Here is a 13,112-nt window from a genome sequence, read left to right on the forward strand (position 1 = left end):
GCCATTAGGTGTCTCCCTTCCTGAAATTTGATGTCCACCCCCTGGTGTCAAGCAAAATTTGTCTCTAGTTAAAGGGCAGAGGAGATTGACTTGCAGGAAGTGGGGGGGGGGGTGTCTTTGCACAGCCTGCCCATAGACCTCAATGGAAAGGGGAGGGGGAGCAAGGGCGGAGAGAAGACACAGGCTGATGATAAGTGAACTGCTTCATTCGAATGCTGGATTCTCAGCTACACTGCCCATTAATGCTGTATAATCTCCTCTATGCGTCTACTCTTCTTTCCATGTGTGCAGTGTATGGCAGACATGGAAGCTGTTCGGTTCTGCCAACTAGCTAAAAAAATACAGAGAATTAGAAATAGAGCCTACAGAGGAGGGGAAAAACTGCAGAATACAAGTAATATAATGGCCAGAAATAGTGTTATTCCTCATGTTCCCACATAGGACAGCTTATTCTGAAAAGGCACCTGAAAAGTTAGGTTTGCTTTAATCTCCAAAATTTCAAAAAATTATACTTGCTTCTAAAAGAAAGGTCAAGGCATTTCTATTCTACTCTGACCATGAGCACGTTTTGAGAAGTCATATTCAAAAGCTAAAATAAATACCGCAAGTGTTTTGCCAGATCCGGTCTGGGCAATTCCCACCATGTCTCGACCACTTAACGCAAGGGGAAATCCCTGGCACTGGATAGGGGTTGGTTCCTTAAATCGTTGATCGATAAGAACATCTATAACATACTCTGCAGTATAAGAAAAGAAAATATAAAACACAGGTACTATACTTGCCCAAAAAAAAAAGTCATACTGCTAGAAAATAACATTAATTTGGTGCTACCACGGGGACCTCCACCGATCACAAAATGCGAAAGAACATTGAAGTATATTAAAGGGGTTGTCCGGTTTCAACAAATAAAGGCCATTGTCTGTATAATTCAAAGTTATACAATTTTCCAATATACTTTCTGCATCATTTCTCTACGGCTTTTCGGAATCTGTGCTTCTCATTCAATAGAACCCTTTATTGTTTACTTTCAGGAGATAAAAATATGTCCTGGCCATGTGATTGATACACAGGTGCACGACTCTATACATGTACAGTTTGTGTATCAGAGTACTGTCTTGTAACAAACCTAGATCCTGTGTGACCATAACATAACCAGGACAGATTTTTATCCCCTGGAAGTAAACAATGAAGGTTCCTACTGAACGACAAGCAGAAATTTTGAGAACCGTGATGAATTGAGACAGAAAGAAGGAATTAGACCTTCTGATTGTTTTTCCAGGAGTCCATCTTGACAACCCCACAGGAGGTTGCCCTCCTGACCCCATACCGACTTGACTGTGTTTTTCAATTGCTGCACCAGGATGGATGCAAATCAGAATTTTAATAATGGGATGGAATTAAGGGTGCCGTCATGGTGGACTCTTGGAAAAACATTTACAGGTAGGTCTAATTTCTACTTTCCAGGAGGTCCTTCACGACAGCACCACAGGAGCAATACCAAATTATAATGCTCAGGGAGGAACTATGGATTGGTCTTCCCCAAAACGACCACGCACGCCAAAGCCATGCCGCCGGAGTCCCCCCGTGTGGCCATTGGATCCCTCGAACTGCTATGGGATCCAGCTTAGGACACCTCTACTCAAGTTATCATCCGCGGTTGGGAAGCTAAGGGACCTCTCCCGTGAGAGGCAACGTTAGGGGATTGGAAGGAGAAGTACTTGGTTCCCCGATCTCGTCCCTTGCCTACTTGTCTTCTTCCAGGTACCGGAATTCTCTCTCTGCACCTGTCCTCTATAGGGACAGGAAGAACACTGGCATGTGGGTGGAGGGAGGGGCAATTTAACCTTTCAGTCTTCCTGTCCCTATAGAGGTCAAAAGAGCAACCATCTGTGGTGCGGTCACGAGGGATGTCCTGGAAAATATATTAGAAAATTGTCTGGCTTTTTATTATACGAAGAATAACCTTTATTTGTAGAAGCCAATATTGCAGTCCTGTCTACTTAAATTCCAGGCCCCTTTGTTTTTTAGGGATCCCAGTATTCAGACTCCCAGCAATCACATATGGGTAGCATATCCTAGGTTTTTGCGATCAACGTTAAATGTTATACAATCCCTTTTAGAGGTACAAGGCCAAAATAGATACAGTAAGGAAGAGAATAGGTAAGGCAACTTACGAGGAAAATTAGCCTGTAGGAAACTATAAACTGGTTTTGGGTAGTTTATCCCTCGGACAGTAATCTCTTTCTTTCTGCGCAATTCTTCAACTTCATGCTGCATTGCAAGGGAAAAGTTACTTACAGAGGAAAAACATGTACCAAATTTTACAAATACAGATTTATTGTTAGAAGCTTCTCAAGAGTTAATAAAACTTTAGGTAAGATTCATCCATAGGATGGCAAAATGTACAAGTCTTTGAAAATTGCCCCAAATGTATCCAAAATGGCACCCTCTGCATAATATACTTGAGATACTTTTCTCTTCCTTAAAGAGACTCTGTCACCACATTATAAGTGCCCTATCTTATACATAATATGATCGGCGCTGTAATGTAGATTATTGTTTTTTATTTAGAAAACGATCATTTTTGACGGAGTTATGCCTATATTAGCTTTATGCGAATGAGTTTCTCAATGAACAACTGGGCGTGTTTTACTATATGACCAAGTGGGCGTTGTACAGAGGAGTGTATGACGCTGACCAATCAGCGTTATATACTTCTCTCCAATTATTTACACTGCAGATAGCTATATCGTTATGTGCAGTCACATAAACATACTATAAGGCTGGGTTCACACAACCTTTTTAAAGGCGTAAACGAGGCGTATTATGCCTCGATTTATGCCTGAAAATACGGCTCCAATACGACCTGTCATTTTACGCGTCGCTGTCAAAAGACGACGCGTAAAATGACTGCCTCGTCAAAAAAGTGCAGGACACTTCTTGGGACGTAATTTGAGCCGTTTTTCATTGAATTCAATGAAGAACAGCTCAAAATTACGCCCGTAATTGACGCCTCGCATAACGCAAGTACATGCAATTACGTCTGAAATTACGGAGCTGTTTTCTCCTGAAAACAGCTCCGTAATTTCAGACGTAATGCTCGTTATCGTGTGCACATACCCGTACACTACTCATGTGCCATGACAATGAATATACATTATCTCCATCCAGGACGTGATGTCTATTCAGAATCCTGTCACTTCGCTAACACAATCACGACACTACAGCACAGCAATCTGTAAACTGTCATTTCAAACGAGATTACGCTTGCTGTGCTGTAGTGTCGGGATTGTGTTAGCATGTTAGCATGGTTGAAAAAAAGACACGTCCAGGTAAGAGGATGTGGATGAAGGTAAGGGCTTACATGTAAAACTTTGTTTACCTCGACAGAACCAGAGCAAGGGAATAAAAACCTCAAACTCTTATTCTTGACGGCTTGGTCTGAATACCATACAAGTTAATCTTTGATACTTTTCCAGGTCTATGGCGCCAATATGAACCCAATGTACAATATTTTCAATTGATAAATTATATACATTTATATTGTTAATGTATTTGAAGGCTCCTCGATTGGTATTCGTTGGTTTATATTGGTCACCTTTTGAGGTAATTATATTGGTCACCTTTTAGGTTCTTGAAAAATCCAATAAAAATTATAATAAAACAAAAGACTATTTAAAAGACTCAAAAGTCACAAGCTGCTGAACTCTGTTTTATTTACCATTGCCATGCGAGCTACTTCAAGATGTTCCGCATAAAAATTCTTCTCAAATTTTGGAAGCTCATTTAAATCCCAGCGCTTCTTACGGAGACGCTCTCCAGGGTTACCGAATTTCGGAAAGCGGGAGCCACCAGCCCTAGAAAATTAGACATAAAGATAGAACATAATTATACAAAGAAATGTAAAATTTTATTTAATGAATCAAACTAAAATAAAGTTAAGTATTTAAAGAGAAATAATGGGCCCAATTTATCAAAAAACTGTCATAACAGAAAATCTGAGCAGCTGAAATGAAAGCTGCACGGTGATTGGTTGCTATGGGCAATAAGGCCATTTTTTTTTATAAATAAGGGCCAAAAAGGTGTGTGTTTTCTTTGATTAAACTTGCCTGGGGGTTGCCATATTATAGGCACACACAAATCATTCTTGTATTATCTGTATAGCAGCAAGACGTGTGATTTATGGCAACTGCAATGGAAGTACGGTAATTCGAAAGTAAAGTGTTCATAGACTAAACTTGGTTTTACATCGGCAAATCTGTGCCAATAAACAAACGCTCATAGTCAATATAGCACATCAAATCGGTGCTCGTTTGACTAAATTTACATGGAGAAAGAAATTGTACTGCATGGGGACATACAAGATCATTCGTCCCTATACAGTTTACATCATCGCCAACAGCACATCCCGCTTTAAAAACGTAGATGTGCTGCCGACAACGATGATTTTTAATGCTGTATTAAAAATAAAATTATCCGACAAACGAGCGCTTGCTTTTTTTGTCGGCTGATTGCTAGGCATTTTCACACTAACCGATGATCGGAAAAGAGCGTTCTGTTTCCCCAATCATCAGCCCATGTAAAATGGCCTTAACCCCTTAATGACCAGGCCATTTTGCACGTTAATGACCAAGGATTATTTTTTGTTTTTTCACGGTCGCATTCCAAGAGTCGTAACTTTTTTTTTATTCCGTCGACATAGCCGTATAAGGGCTTGTTTTTTGCGGGACGAGTTGTATTTTGCAATTGTACCATTTTTAGATGCTTACAATATATTGATTAACTTTTTTTAGGAGAGAATTGAAAATAAGCAGCTATTCCAGCATTAATTTTCACGTTATAAATTTACGCCGTTTACTATGCAATAACATATACCCTACACTTCTGAGCCCCTTTGTTTGTCTAGGTAAATGATAAATGCCTTCAGGGCTGTAGTTTCTAAATTGGGGTCACTTCTTGGGGGCTTCCACTGTACTCTCGTACCTCAGGGTTTTGCGAATGCGACATGGCTAGCGCTCCTGCCTTTCTGAGCCCTGCAGTGTGTCCAAACAGCAGTTTCTGACATGTGGGGTATTGCCATACTCCGGAGACATTGCTTTACAAATGTTGGGGTGCTTTTTCTCCTTTATCCCTTGTGGAGATGGAAACACTCAACATTTTAGTGTAAAAAATGTGGATATTAATTTTCACGGCCTTTTTCAGCAATAAACACGTGGGGTCTAAATGCTCACTATACCCCCTCAACAAGTTCCTTGAGGGCTTTAGTTTCCCCAAATGGGGTCACTTCTGGGGGGGTTTCCACGGTTTTGGTCCCTTAGGAGCTTTGCAAATGTGACATGGCACCCGAAAACTATTCCAGCAAAACTTGAGCTTCAAAAGCCAAATGTTCCTTCCCTTCTGAGCCCTGCCACGTGTCCAAAAAGCAGTTTATTACCATATATGACATATTACCGTAATCGGGAGAAATTGCTTTTCAAATGTTGGGGTGCATTTTCTCCTTTATTCCTTGTAAAAATGTACAATTTCCAAATTAAAAAAAAAAATAAAAAAAAAAATAAATTTTTAATTTCACATCATAATTACACTAAATTCTGCAAAACAAAAAAAAAAAAAAATGGGGTCAAGATGCTCATTATACCACTCAAACTCCTTCAGGGGTGTAGTTTCCCAAATGGGGTCACTTTTGGGGGTTTTCCACTGATTTGGTCCCTTAGGGGCTTTGCAAATGAGACATGGCACCACAAACCATTCCAGCAAAATTTTAACTCCAAAAGCCAAATAGTGCTCCTTCCCTTCTAAGCCCTGCCGTGGTTACGAACAATTTATGTCCGTGCTCAGGAGAAATTGCTTTACAAATATTGGGGTGCTTTTTTTTTTTTCCTTTAGTCCTTGTGAAAATCTGTGGGTCAAAATGCTCACTATATCCCTAGATAAATTCTATAAGGGCTGTAGTATCCAAAATGGGGTCACTGTTGGGGGGTTTCCACTGTTTTTGTCCCTCCGGGGCTCTGAAAATAGGACATGGCACCGAAAACCATTATAGCAAAATTTGAGCTTCAAAAGCCAAATGGCGCTCCTTCCCTTCTGAGGGCTGCCGTGTGTTCAAACATAAGTTTATGACTACATATGGGGCATTTCCGTAATCGGGACAAATTGCTTTACAAAACGTTGGGGTTCTTTTTCTCCTTTATTCCTTGTAAAAATGCAAACATTGTATGTCCTATTTGAAAAAAAAATTTTGATTTTCATGGCTTAAAGAAATATAGCCCAAAAAAAAAAAAAAAAAAAACCTGTATCCAAAATGCTCACTATACACCTAGATTAATTCATTGGGGGTGTAATTTACAAAATGATGTCTTTTTGAGGGTTTTCCATGTTTTGCCACCACAAGACCTTTTCAAACCTGACATGGTGCCTAAAATATCTTCTAATGGAAAGGAAGCCTGAAAACCCACTAGGTGGTGCTCCTTTGCGTCGGAGGCATGTGTTTCAGTCCATTAGCGCACTAGGGCCACTTATGGAATATTTCTAAAAAAGTAAGAATCTGGGAAATAAATATTGAGTTGCAGTTCTCTGGTAAAACCTTCTGTGTTACTTATGGGGACTTTCTAGTATATAAGGCCCTCAAAGCTACTTCAGAACTGAACTGGTCCCTGAAAAAATAGCCTTCTGAAATTTTTTTGAAAATGTGAGAAATTGCTGCTAAAGTTCTATGTCTTGTAACATCTTAGAAAAATAAAAGGACGTTCAAAAAAATTATGTAAAGTAGACATAATAAACGTAAACTAGTAAAATTTTTGTGTGGTTTTACTATCGGTCTTACAAGCAGATATATCTAAATTTAGAAAAATGCTAATCTTTACAAATTCTCTCTACATTTTGGTGTTTTTCACAAATAAATATTGAATTTATCGATCAAATTTTTTCACTTGCATAAAGAACAAGGTCACGAGAAAACAATCGTAGAATCGCTTGTATAATTAAAAGCACTCCCAAGTTATTACCGCATAAAGTGACACATCAGATTTGAAAAAAAAAATAGGCTGTGTCCACAAGGCCAAGGGGTTAATATATATTATTATACTTTATGGGGCAGCTATGGTGGAATTATACTGTATGGGGCATTATATGGTGTGGGGACACTATAAAGGGCATTATACTTTTTTTATGGGACACTTTTCTTATGATGGGTGGGCGCCAAAAGTAATTTTCGCACAGGGCGCCATCTATCCTAAGGCCGGCCCTGATTAGGCAAGTGCCATACAAGTAATAACCCCCAAAAAATTGGAAGCAGAACGCCTCCAAAAATCAGCCCATTGATTGCGATTGGAAAAACTGCGTTTTGTTCCGGCGGCCATCTTTAAAGCGGCCGTTTTGAAAAAGAAGTGCAGATCACTACTTGGGACATTTTTGGAGCTGTTTTTCATAGACTATTGAAAACGGCTCCAAAGATGAAGAGAAAAACGCAGCGAAAACCGTGAGTGGCTTAAAAAAACATCTGAAAATCAGGAGCTGTTTTCCCTTGAAAACAGCTCTGTATTTTCAGACGTTTTTGAGTTTGCGTGTGAACATACCCTAACTAAACATCCCAAGTAAAATAGAGTATACCAATAGGGCTGGCGGTAAAAGCCTAGAAGATATCAAGGAAGCCCACCACACCAGATGTGCATTTCTCAAGGAAAGTTTAGTCCGGGGGTGGTTACGTCTAATGAAGCAATAGTATTTCAACCGAATAGAGCCAATAGAAAAAACAGGCATTATGAACATACACCTGTGATATATAATATTGGCGCCATAGATAGCTACATGCAGATTCTGTTGAATATGCTCCCCCACATTAGGACGTGCTGCGGATGGTGCCTGGTACGCATATACCGCGCTAACAGTGTGGATCTGCCAGGCATGCGCGGGACATCACTCCTTCCCCCAAAAACAGGGGAGGGGTGCAGAGGCGACAGCACATGCATGCAATGGGACAATATAGCCAGATAGAAGTCAGACCTGCGGACATGCGCAATACGACCTCTTACACTGTACACACACACACACACACACACACACACTTGCATATTGATAAATAACTTTTTGTGATATCAGACTAGCCCGTAATTCTCTTTCCAGTCGGTGTGTGTGTGTGTATATACGCATATACATACACACACGCACGTTTTTTTTAATGGTTGAATTATTAATCCCTTTAGGACACAGCCTGTTTTGGCCTTGTGGCACAGCCGATTTTTTCAAACCTGACATGTGTCACTTTATGTGGTAATAACCCCGGAATGCTTAAAGCTATCCAAGCGATTCTGAGATTGTTTTCTCGTGACATATTGTACTTTATGATCGTGGAAAAATTTGGTCAATAAATTAAATATTTATTCTTGAAAAACACCAAAATTTAGAGAAAATTTGCAAAAATGCTAATTTTTCTAAATTTAGATGTATCTGCTTGTAAAACAGATAGTAATACCACACAAAATAGCCACTAGTTACCATTTCCCATATGTGTACTTTATATTTGAATCGTTTTTTGAACATCCTTTTATTTTTCTAGGACATTACAAGGCTTAGAACTTAAGCAGCAATTTCTCACATTTTCAAGAAAAATTCAAAAGGCCATTTTTAAAGGGACCAGTTCAGTTCTGTAGTGGCTTTGAAGGCCTTATATATTAGAAAATCCCCAGAAGTCACCCCATTTTGAAAACTGCACCCCTCTAAGTATTCAAAACAGCATTCAGAAAGTTTCTTAACCCTTTAGGCGTGTCACAGGAAATAAAGCAAAGTAGAGGGGAAATTTACAAATTTCTCCTTTTTTTTTTGCCGAAATTCATTTGTAATAAAAAAAAAAAAATTGTGTAACACAGAAGGTTTTACCAGAGAAATACAACTCAATATTTATTGCCCATGTCCTGCAGTTTTTAGAAATATCCCACGTGGCCCTAGTGTCCTAATGGACTGAAGCACCGGCCTCAGAAGCAAAGGAGCACCTAGTGGATTTTGGGGCCTGCTTATTTTTAGAATATATTTTAGGCACCATGTCAGGTTTGAAGAGGTCTTGTGGTGCCAAAACAGTGGAAACTCCCCAAATGTGACCCCATTTTGGAAACTAGACCCCTCAAGGAATTTATTTAGGGGTATAGTTAGCACTTTGACCCCCACAGGTATTTTGCTATATTTATTGTAGTCTGTAAAATGAAAATCTACTTTTTTTTCTGAAAAAACATAGAAATTTTTAATATTTACAAGGAATAAAGAAGAAAATGCACCCCTATATTTGTAAAGCATGTTCTCCCGATTACGGAAATACCCCATATGTGGTAATAAACTGCTGTTTGGACCCACGGCAGCGTTCATTTGGATTTTGGAGCGCAGATTTTGCTGGATTGGTTTTTAGTGACATGTCGCGATTGCAACGCCCTGGAGGGAGCAAAACAGTGGAAACACCCCAAAAGTGACCCCATTTAGGCAACTACACCCCTCAAGGAATTTTTCTAGGGGTTTAGTAAGCATTTATACCACACAGGTTTTTTTGCAGAGTTTAGTGGAATTAGGCCGTGAAAATGAATAGAAACATTTTTGTCCACTAAAATGCTGATTTTTTTCATTTTCACAAGGGATAAAGGAGAACAAGTAGCCCTAGATTTGTAAAGCAATCTCTCCTGAGTACGACAATACCCCACATGTGGTAAGAATTTATTTTAATAGAAATTAACCTTTGCAGGACTGATCCTTTTTTGTTTTTCCATTTTAGTTTTTCACTCCCCGCCTTCCAAACGCCATAACTTTTTTATTTTTCCATGAATTGAGCGGTGTGAGGGCTTATTTTTGGCAGGACGAGCTGTAGTTTTTATTGGTACCATTTTCTGGTAGATGCAACTTTTTATTTAGAGCTTTGGTGACCAAAAACAGTGATTTTGCCGTTTTAAATTATTTCTTACGGCGTTCATAATGCGCTATAAATGACAATTTTACTTTATTCTGCTTGTCGGTACGATTACGGCGATACCATATGTATATCGTTTTCTTATGTTTTGCAGCGTTTACACAATAAAATTACTTCTTTATAAAATGATTTATTTTCTGTGTCACCATATTCTGAGAGCCGGAACTTTTTTTATTTTTCAGTCGGTGTAAGGGCTTGTTTTTTGCGGGACGGGTTGTAGTTTTTATTGGTACTATTTTCGGGTACATGCGACTTTTTGATCACTTTTTATTCTATATTTTGGGAGGGGTGGTGACTAAAAAAATAGTGATTCTGGCATTGTTTTTAGTTTGATTTTTTTTGCGGCGTTCACCGTGCGGTAAAAATAACATAGGTTTTATAGATTGGGTCGTTACGAACACGGTGATACCAAATATGTGTACTGTTTTTTAACGGTTTCATTTTTTCCCTATAACAAGAGACTTATCATAAAAAAAAATCTTTTATTTTTACACTTTTGTAAAACATTTTTATTAACTTTTTTTTTACTTTTTTCACCTGCAGCTCTGATCGCTGCTAGAATACATTACACTACATAGGTAGTGTAACATATTCCAACCGTCAGTGTGACGTCACAGTCACTGACAGTTAGGCCGGATTCACATGAGCGTGTGCGTTTTGCACGCCCAAAAAATGAGGCGTTTTGAACGCGCAAAAGGTACATTACTGCTCCGTGTGTCAGCAGCGTATGATGCGTGGCTGCGTGATTTGCGCGCAGCCGCCATCATTATGACACTCTGTTTGTATGTTTGTAAACAGAAAAACACGTGGTGCTTTTCGGATTTCATTCATAGTTTTTACTGCTGTTCCGCGAATCACACGGAAGTGCTTTCGTGTGCTGCGCGCGAGAAACGCACAAATATAGGACGTAGTGAGTTTTACGCAGCGGACACATGCTGCGTAAAAATCACTGACTGTCTGAACTACCCCAATGACTAACATAGGTCCATGCGAGCGCGTGAAAATCACGCGCGTTGCACGGAAGTATATCACGTTCATCTGAATAAGCCCTAAGTCTACGAGGACCAGAAGAGGCTGGTCCTCATAGGCTTCTGTATATGGCAGACCCAGAGGCCGTTGTCTGGCCCCCGGGTGCCATCACAAGCATCAGCAGCCCCCACAATTGCATGGGGGCTGCTGATGTGCTACAAACCACCTACATGCGGAGATCGCAATCGAGCCCCGCATGTAACGGGTTAGTTGCCAAAATCAGCGGCAATGAGCCGCTGATCGGCAACAGTGGAGTGTCAGCTGTCAGGGACAGTTGACCTCCCAGTTCCCGATGCACACTGTCGCCGACCCTGTCACAGACACTGTCAACAGTGTGCATCGCGAACGGCAGTGACGCCCTGTCACTCTGACAGGAAGTCTATCAGGAGGCTGGTCCTAACAGGCTTCCGTACATGGCAGACACGGAGGCCATTACTTACGATTTCATTGTGAGGTCTGCCGATGTGCTAGAAACCCCTGAATGCGGCGATTGCAATCGATCACCGCAATTAAGGGGTTAATTGCCGAAATAAGCCGCTGATCGGCATACAGTGTCAGCTGTCAGGGACAGATGGCCTCCCAGTGCACACCGTCGCCGACAGTGTGCATCGGGAACCACGCAGTAACTGTACGTCCCTGTGCGCTAAGACACTGGCCACATGAACGTACAGTTGCGTCGTGGTGCGCCTAGGAGTTAAAGTAAAATGTTTTTGTTGGAAATTCTTGGATCTGCATACATTTTCTTTCATCCGTCGGAGGAGCAGAAGAAGGGAATACCGGAAACAGCAGTTCCGTTACACGACTGACACCACCGTTGGCCGACAGAACCGAATAAGGGGTTTCGTCGGCATGACCGTCATTTGCGCTGTTGTCTCCGGTAATCTCGGCCAGATCTGTGACGGTGGCCCCTAACGGAGCCTACAACGCAGACGTGAACGAGTCCTTACTCCAAAACCTGATGTAGACCGCACGATAAATGTGGACATTTGTCGGATAAGCTCAGCCGACAACCCCACACCATAGCAGACGGGAAAAAAAAGAATCCATGACCAGCCGATCAAACTTGTACCAGATGATGTCTGTTGGGTGTGGGACGTCACAAGTGATCGCAGGCGAAATAATTTCCCACAAGAATTTCGCTAGCAATTTTTTGCCCAATTTCGGCCTGAGCGTACACTAAACTTGAAGACAAAACAATCACCACACAAAGATTTTAATGACCCTATTGAAATACATCAGCACAATCGGACAGAAAGCAGTTTCCTCTGGACTGTTGGAATCATGTAACCCTCTGTGGGACACACAAGTGAGCATGATCCACATCACAACCGGATCAACAGACCTAAACGGGTATATCTGCTCCTTATCACAACCCCAAGCAAACTTACATCGTTACCATGGAAAAAAAAAATCATACATGAAAAGCAACGTCATCTACTGTTGTCGCGCAACAATATTCTTACCCGCCTCGATCACGATCCATAAAGCTTCCCCTCATTCTGCAGTGGCTGTATAGAAAGACGACGTTAGGAACCCACACAATACGCAAGCCTAGTATGAATTATCCTTTTTTTCTTATGCTAAAATGCAGCAACTGAAGACGTAGACCGTTGAACAGCTGGTATGATCCTCAGACGCGCCAGCATAAAATGGCTGCCGTCGTCTTCGCGTTCCTCGGTTGCTAACTCGAAATGGAGCTACGCTGTTTACGTAGCGTAGTTTACACTTCTGCAAACGAAAACTCCTCCAACAGAATGCGTAGATCAGTTACAGAATACGTGCCGGCCTCTTGCGTGACGTAATTCTTAACTATTGTTTTTGAAGCGGGCATGTTTTTCGCCACCAATCAGGTGAAAGATCGTACAATGTGGGTTTTTACTGTCCTTGCTGTGGAGGTGAGGCCCATCCTGGGAAATCAGGAAGGATTATAATAGAATACACTGTGCCATACTCTATAATACACTGAGCCATATTGTGCAAATGGTGTACCAGTATGTCAATGATCACCATATTCCTGTACATGGCACATGTGTGTTAAATATAAGAAATAACTAAGGCTGGCCATAAACTTGAGATAAAATCACTCCACTCACAGCTATTCCAACTAACTCCCCTATATATACACGCACGCTGGGCCGAG

At 40.8% G+C, this 13,112-nt stretch overlaps 1 protein-coding gene across 2 annotated transcripts in view; it reads right to left on the reverse strand.

The window, feature by feature from the left end:
* DDX17 (DEAD-box helicase 17) overlaps nucleotides 1–12,662 on the reverse strand; it is a 50,223-nt gene extending 37,561 nt beyond the window's left edge. For both annotated transcript variants that reach the window (XM_075833566.1, XM_075833567.1), the window contains exons 1-4: nucleotides 12,436–12,662; nucleotides 3,722–3,857; nucleotides 2,175–2,271; nucleotides 603–736 (exon numbers count right to left, since the gene is read on the reverse strand). In XM_075833566.1, the coding sequence (XP_075689681.1) occupies nucleotides 603–736; nucleotides 2,175–2,271; nucleotides 3,722–3,857; nucleotides 12,436–12,470 (402 nt within the window). In that variant the 5' untranslated portion in view covers nucleotides 12,471–12,662. The remainder of the gene's footprint in view (nucleotides 1–602; nucleotides 737–2,174; nucleotides 2,272–3,721; nucleotides 3,858–12,435) is intronic.
* Between the last annotated feature and the right edge of the window lie 450 nt (nucleotides 12,663–13,112).

This window comes from Rhinoderma darwinii, chromosome 7, assembly GCF_050947455.1.
Source record: "Rhinoderma darwinii isolate aRhiDar2 chromosome 7, aRhiDar2.hap1, whole genome shotgun sequence".
Taxonomy (NCBI): domain Eukaryota; kingdom Metazoa; phylum Chordata; class Amphibia; order Anura; family Rhinodermatidae; genus Rhinoderma; species Rhinoderma darwinii.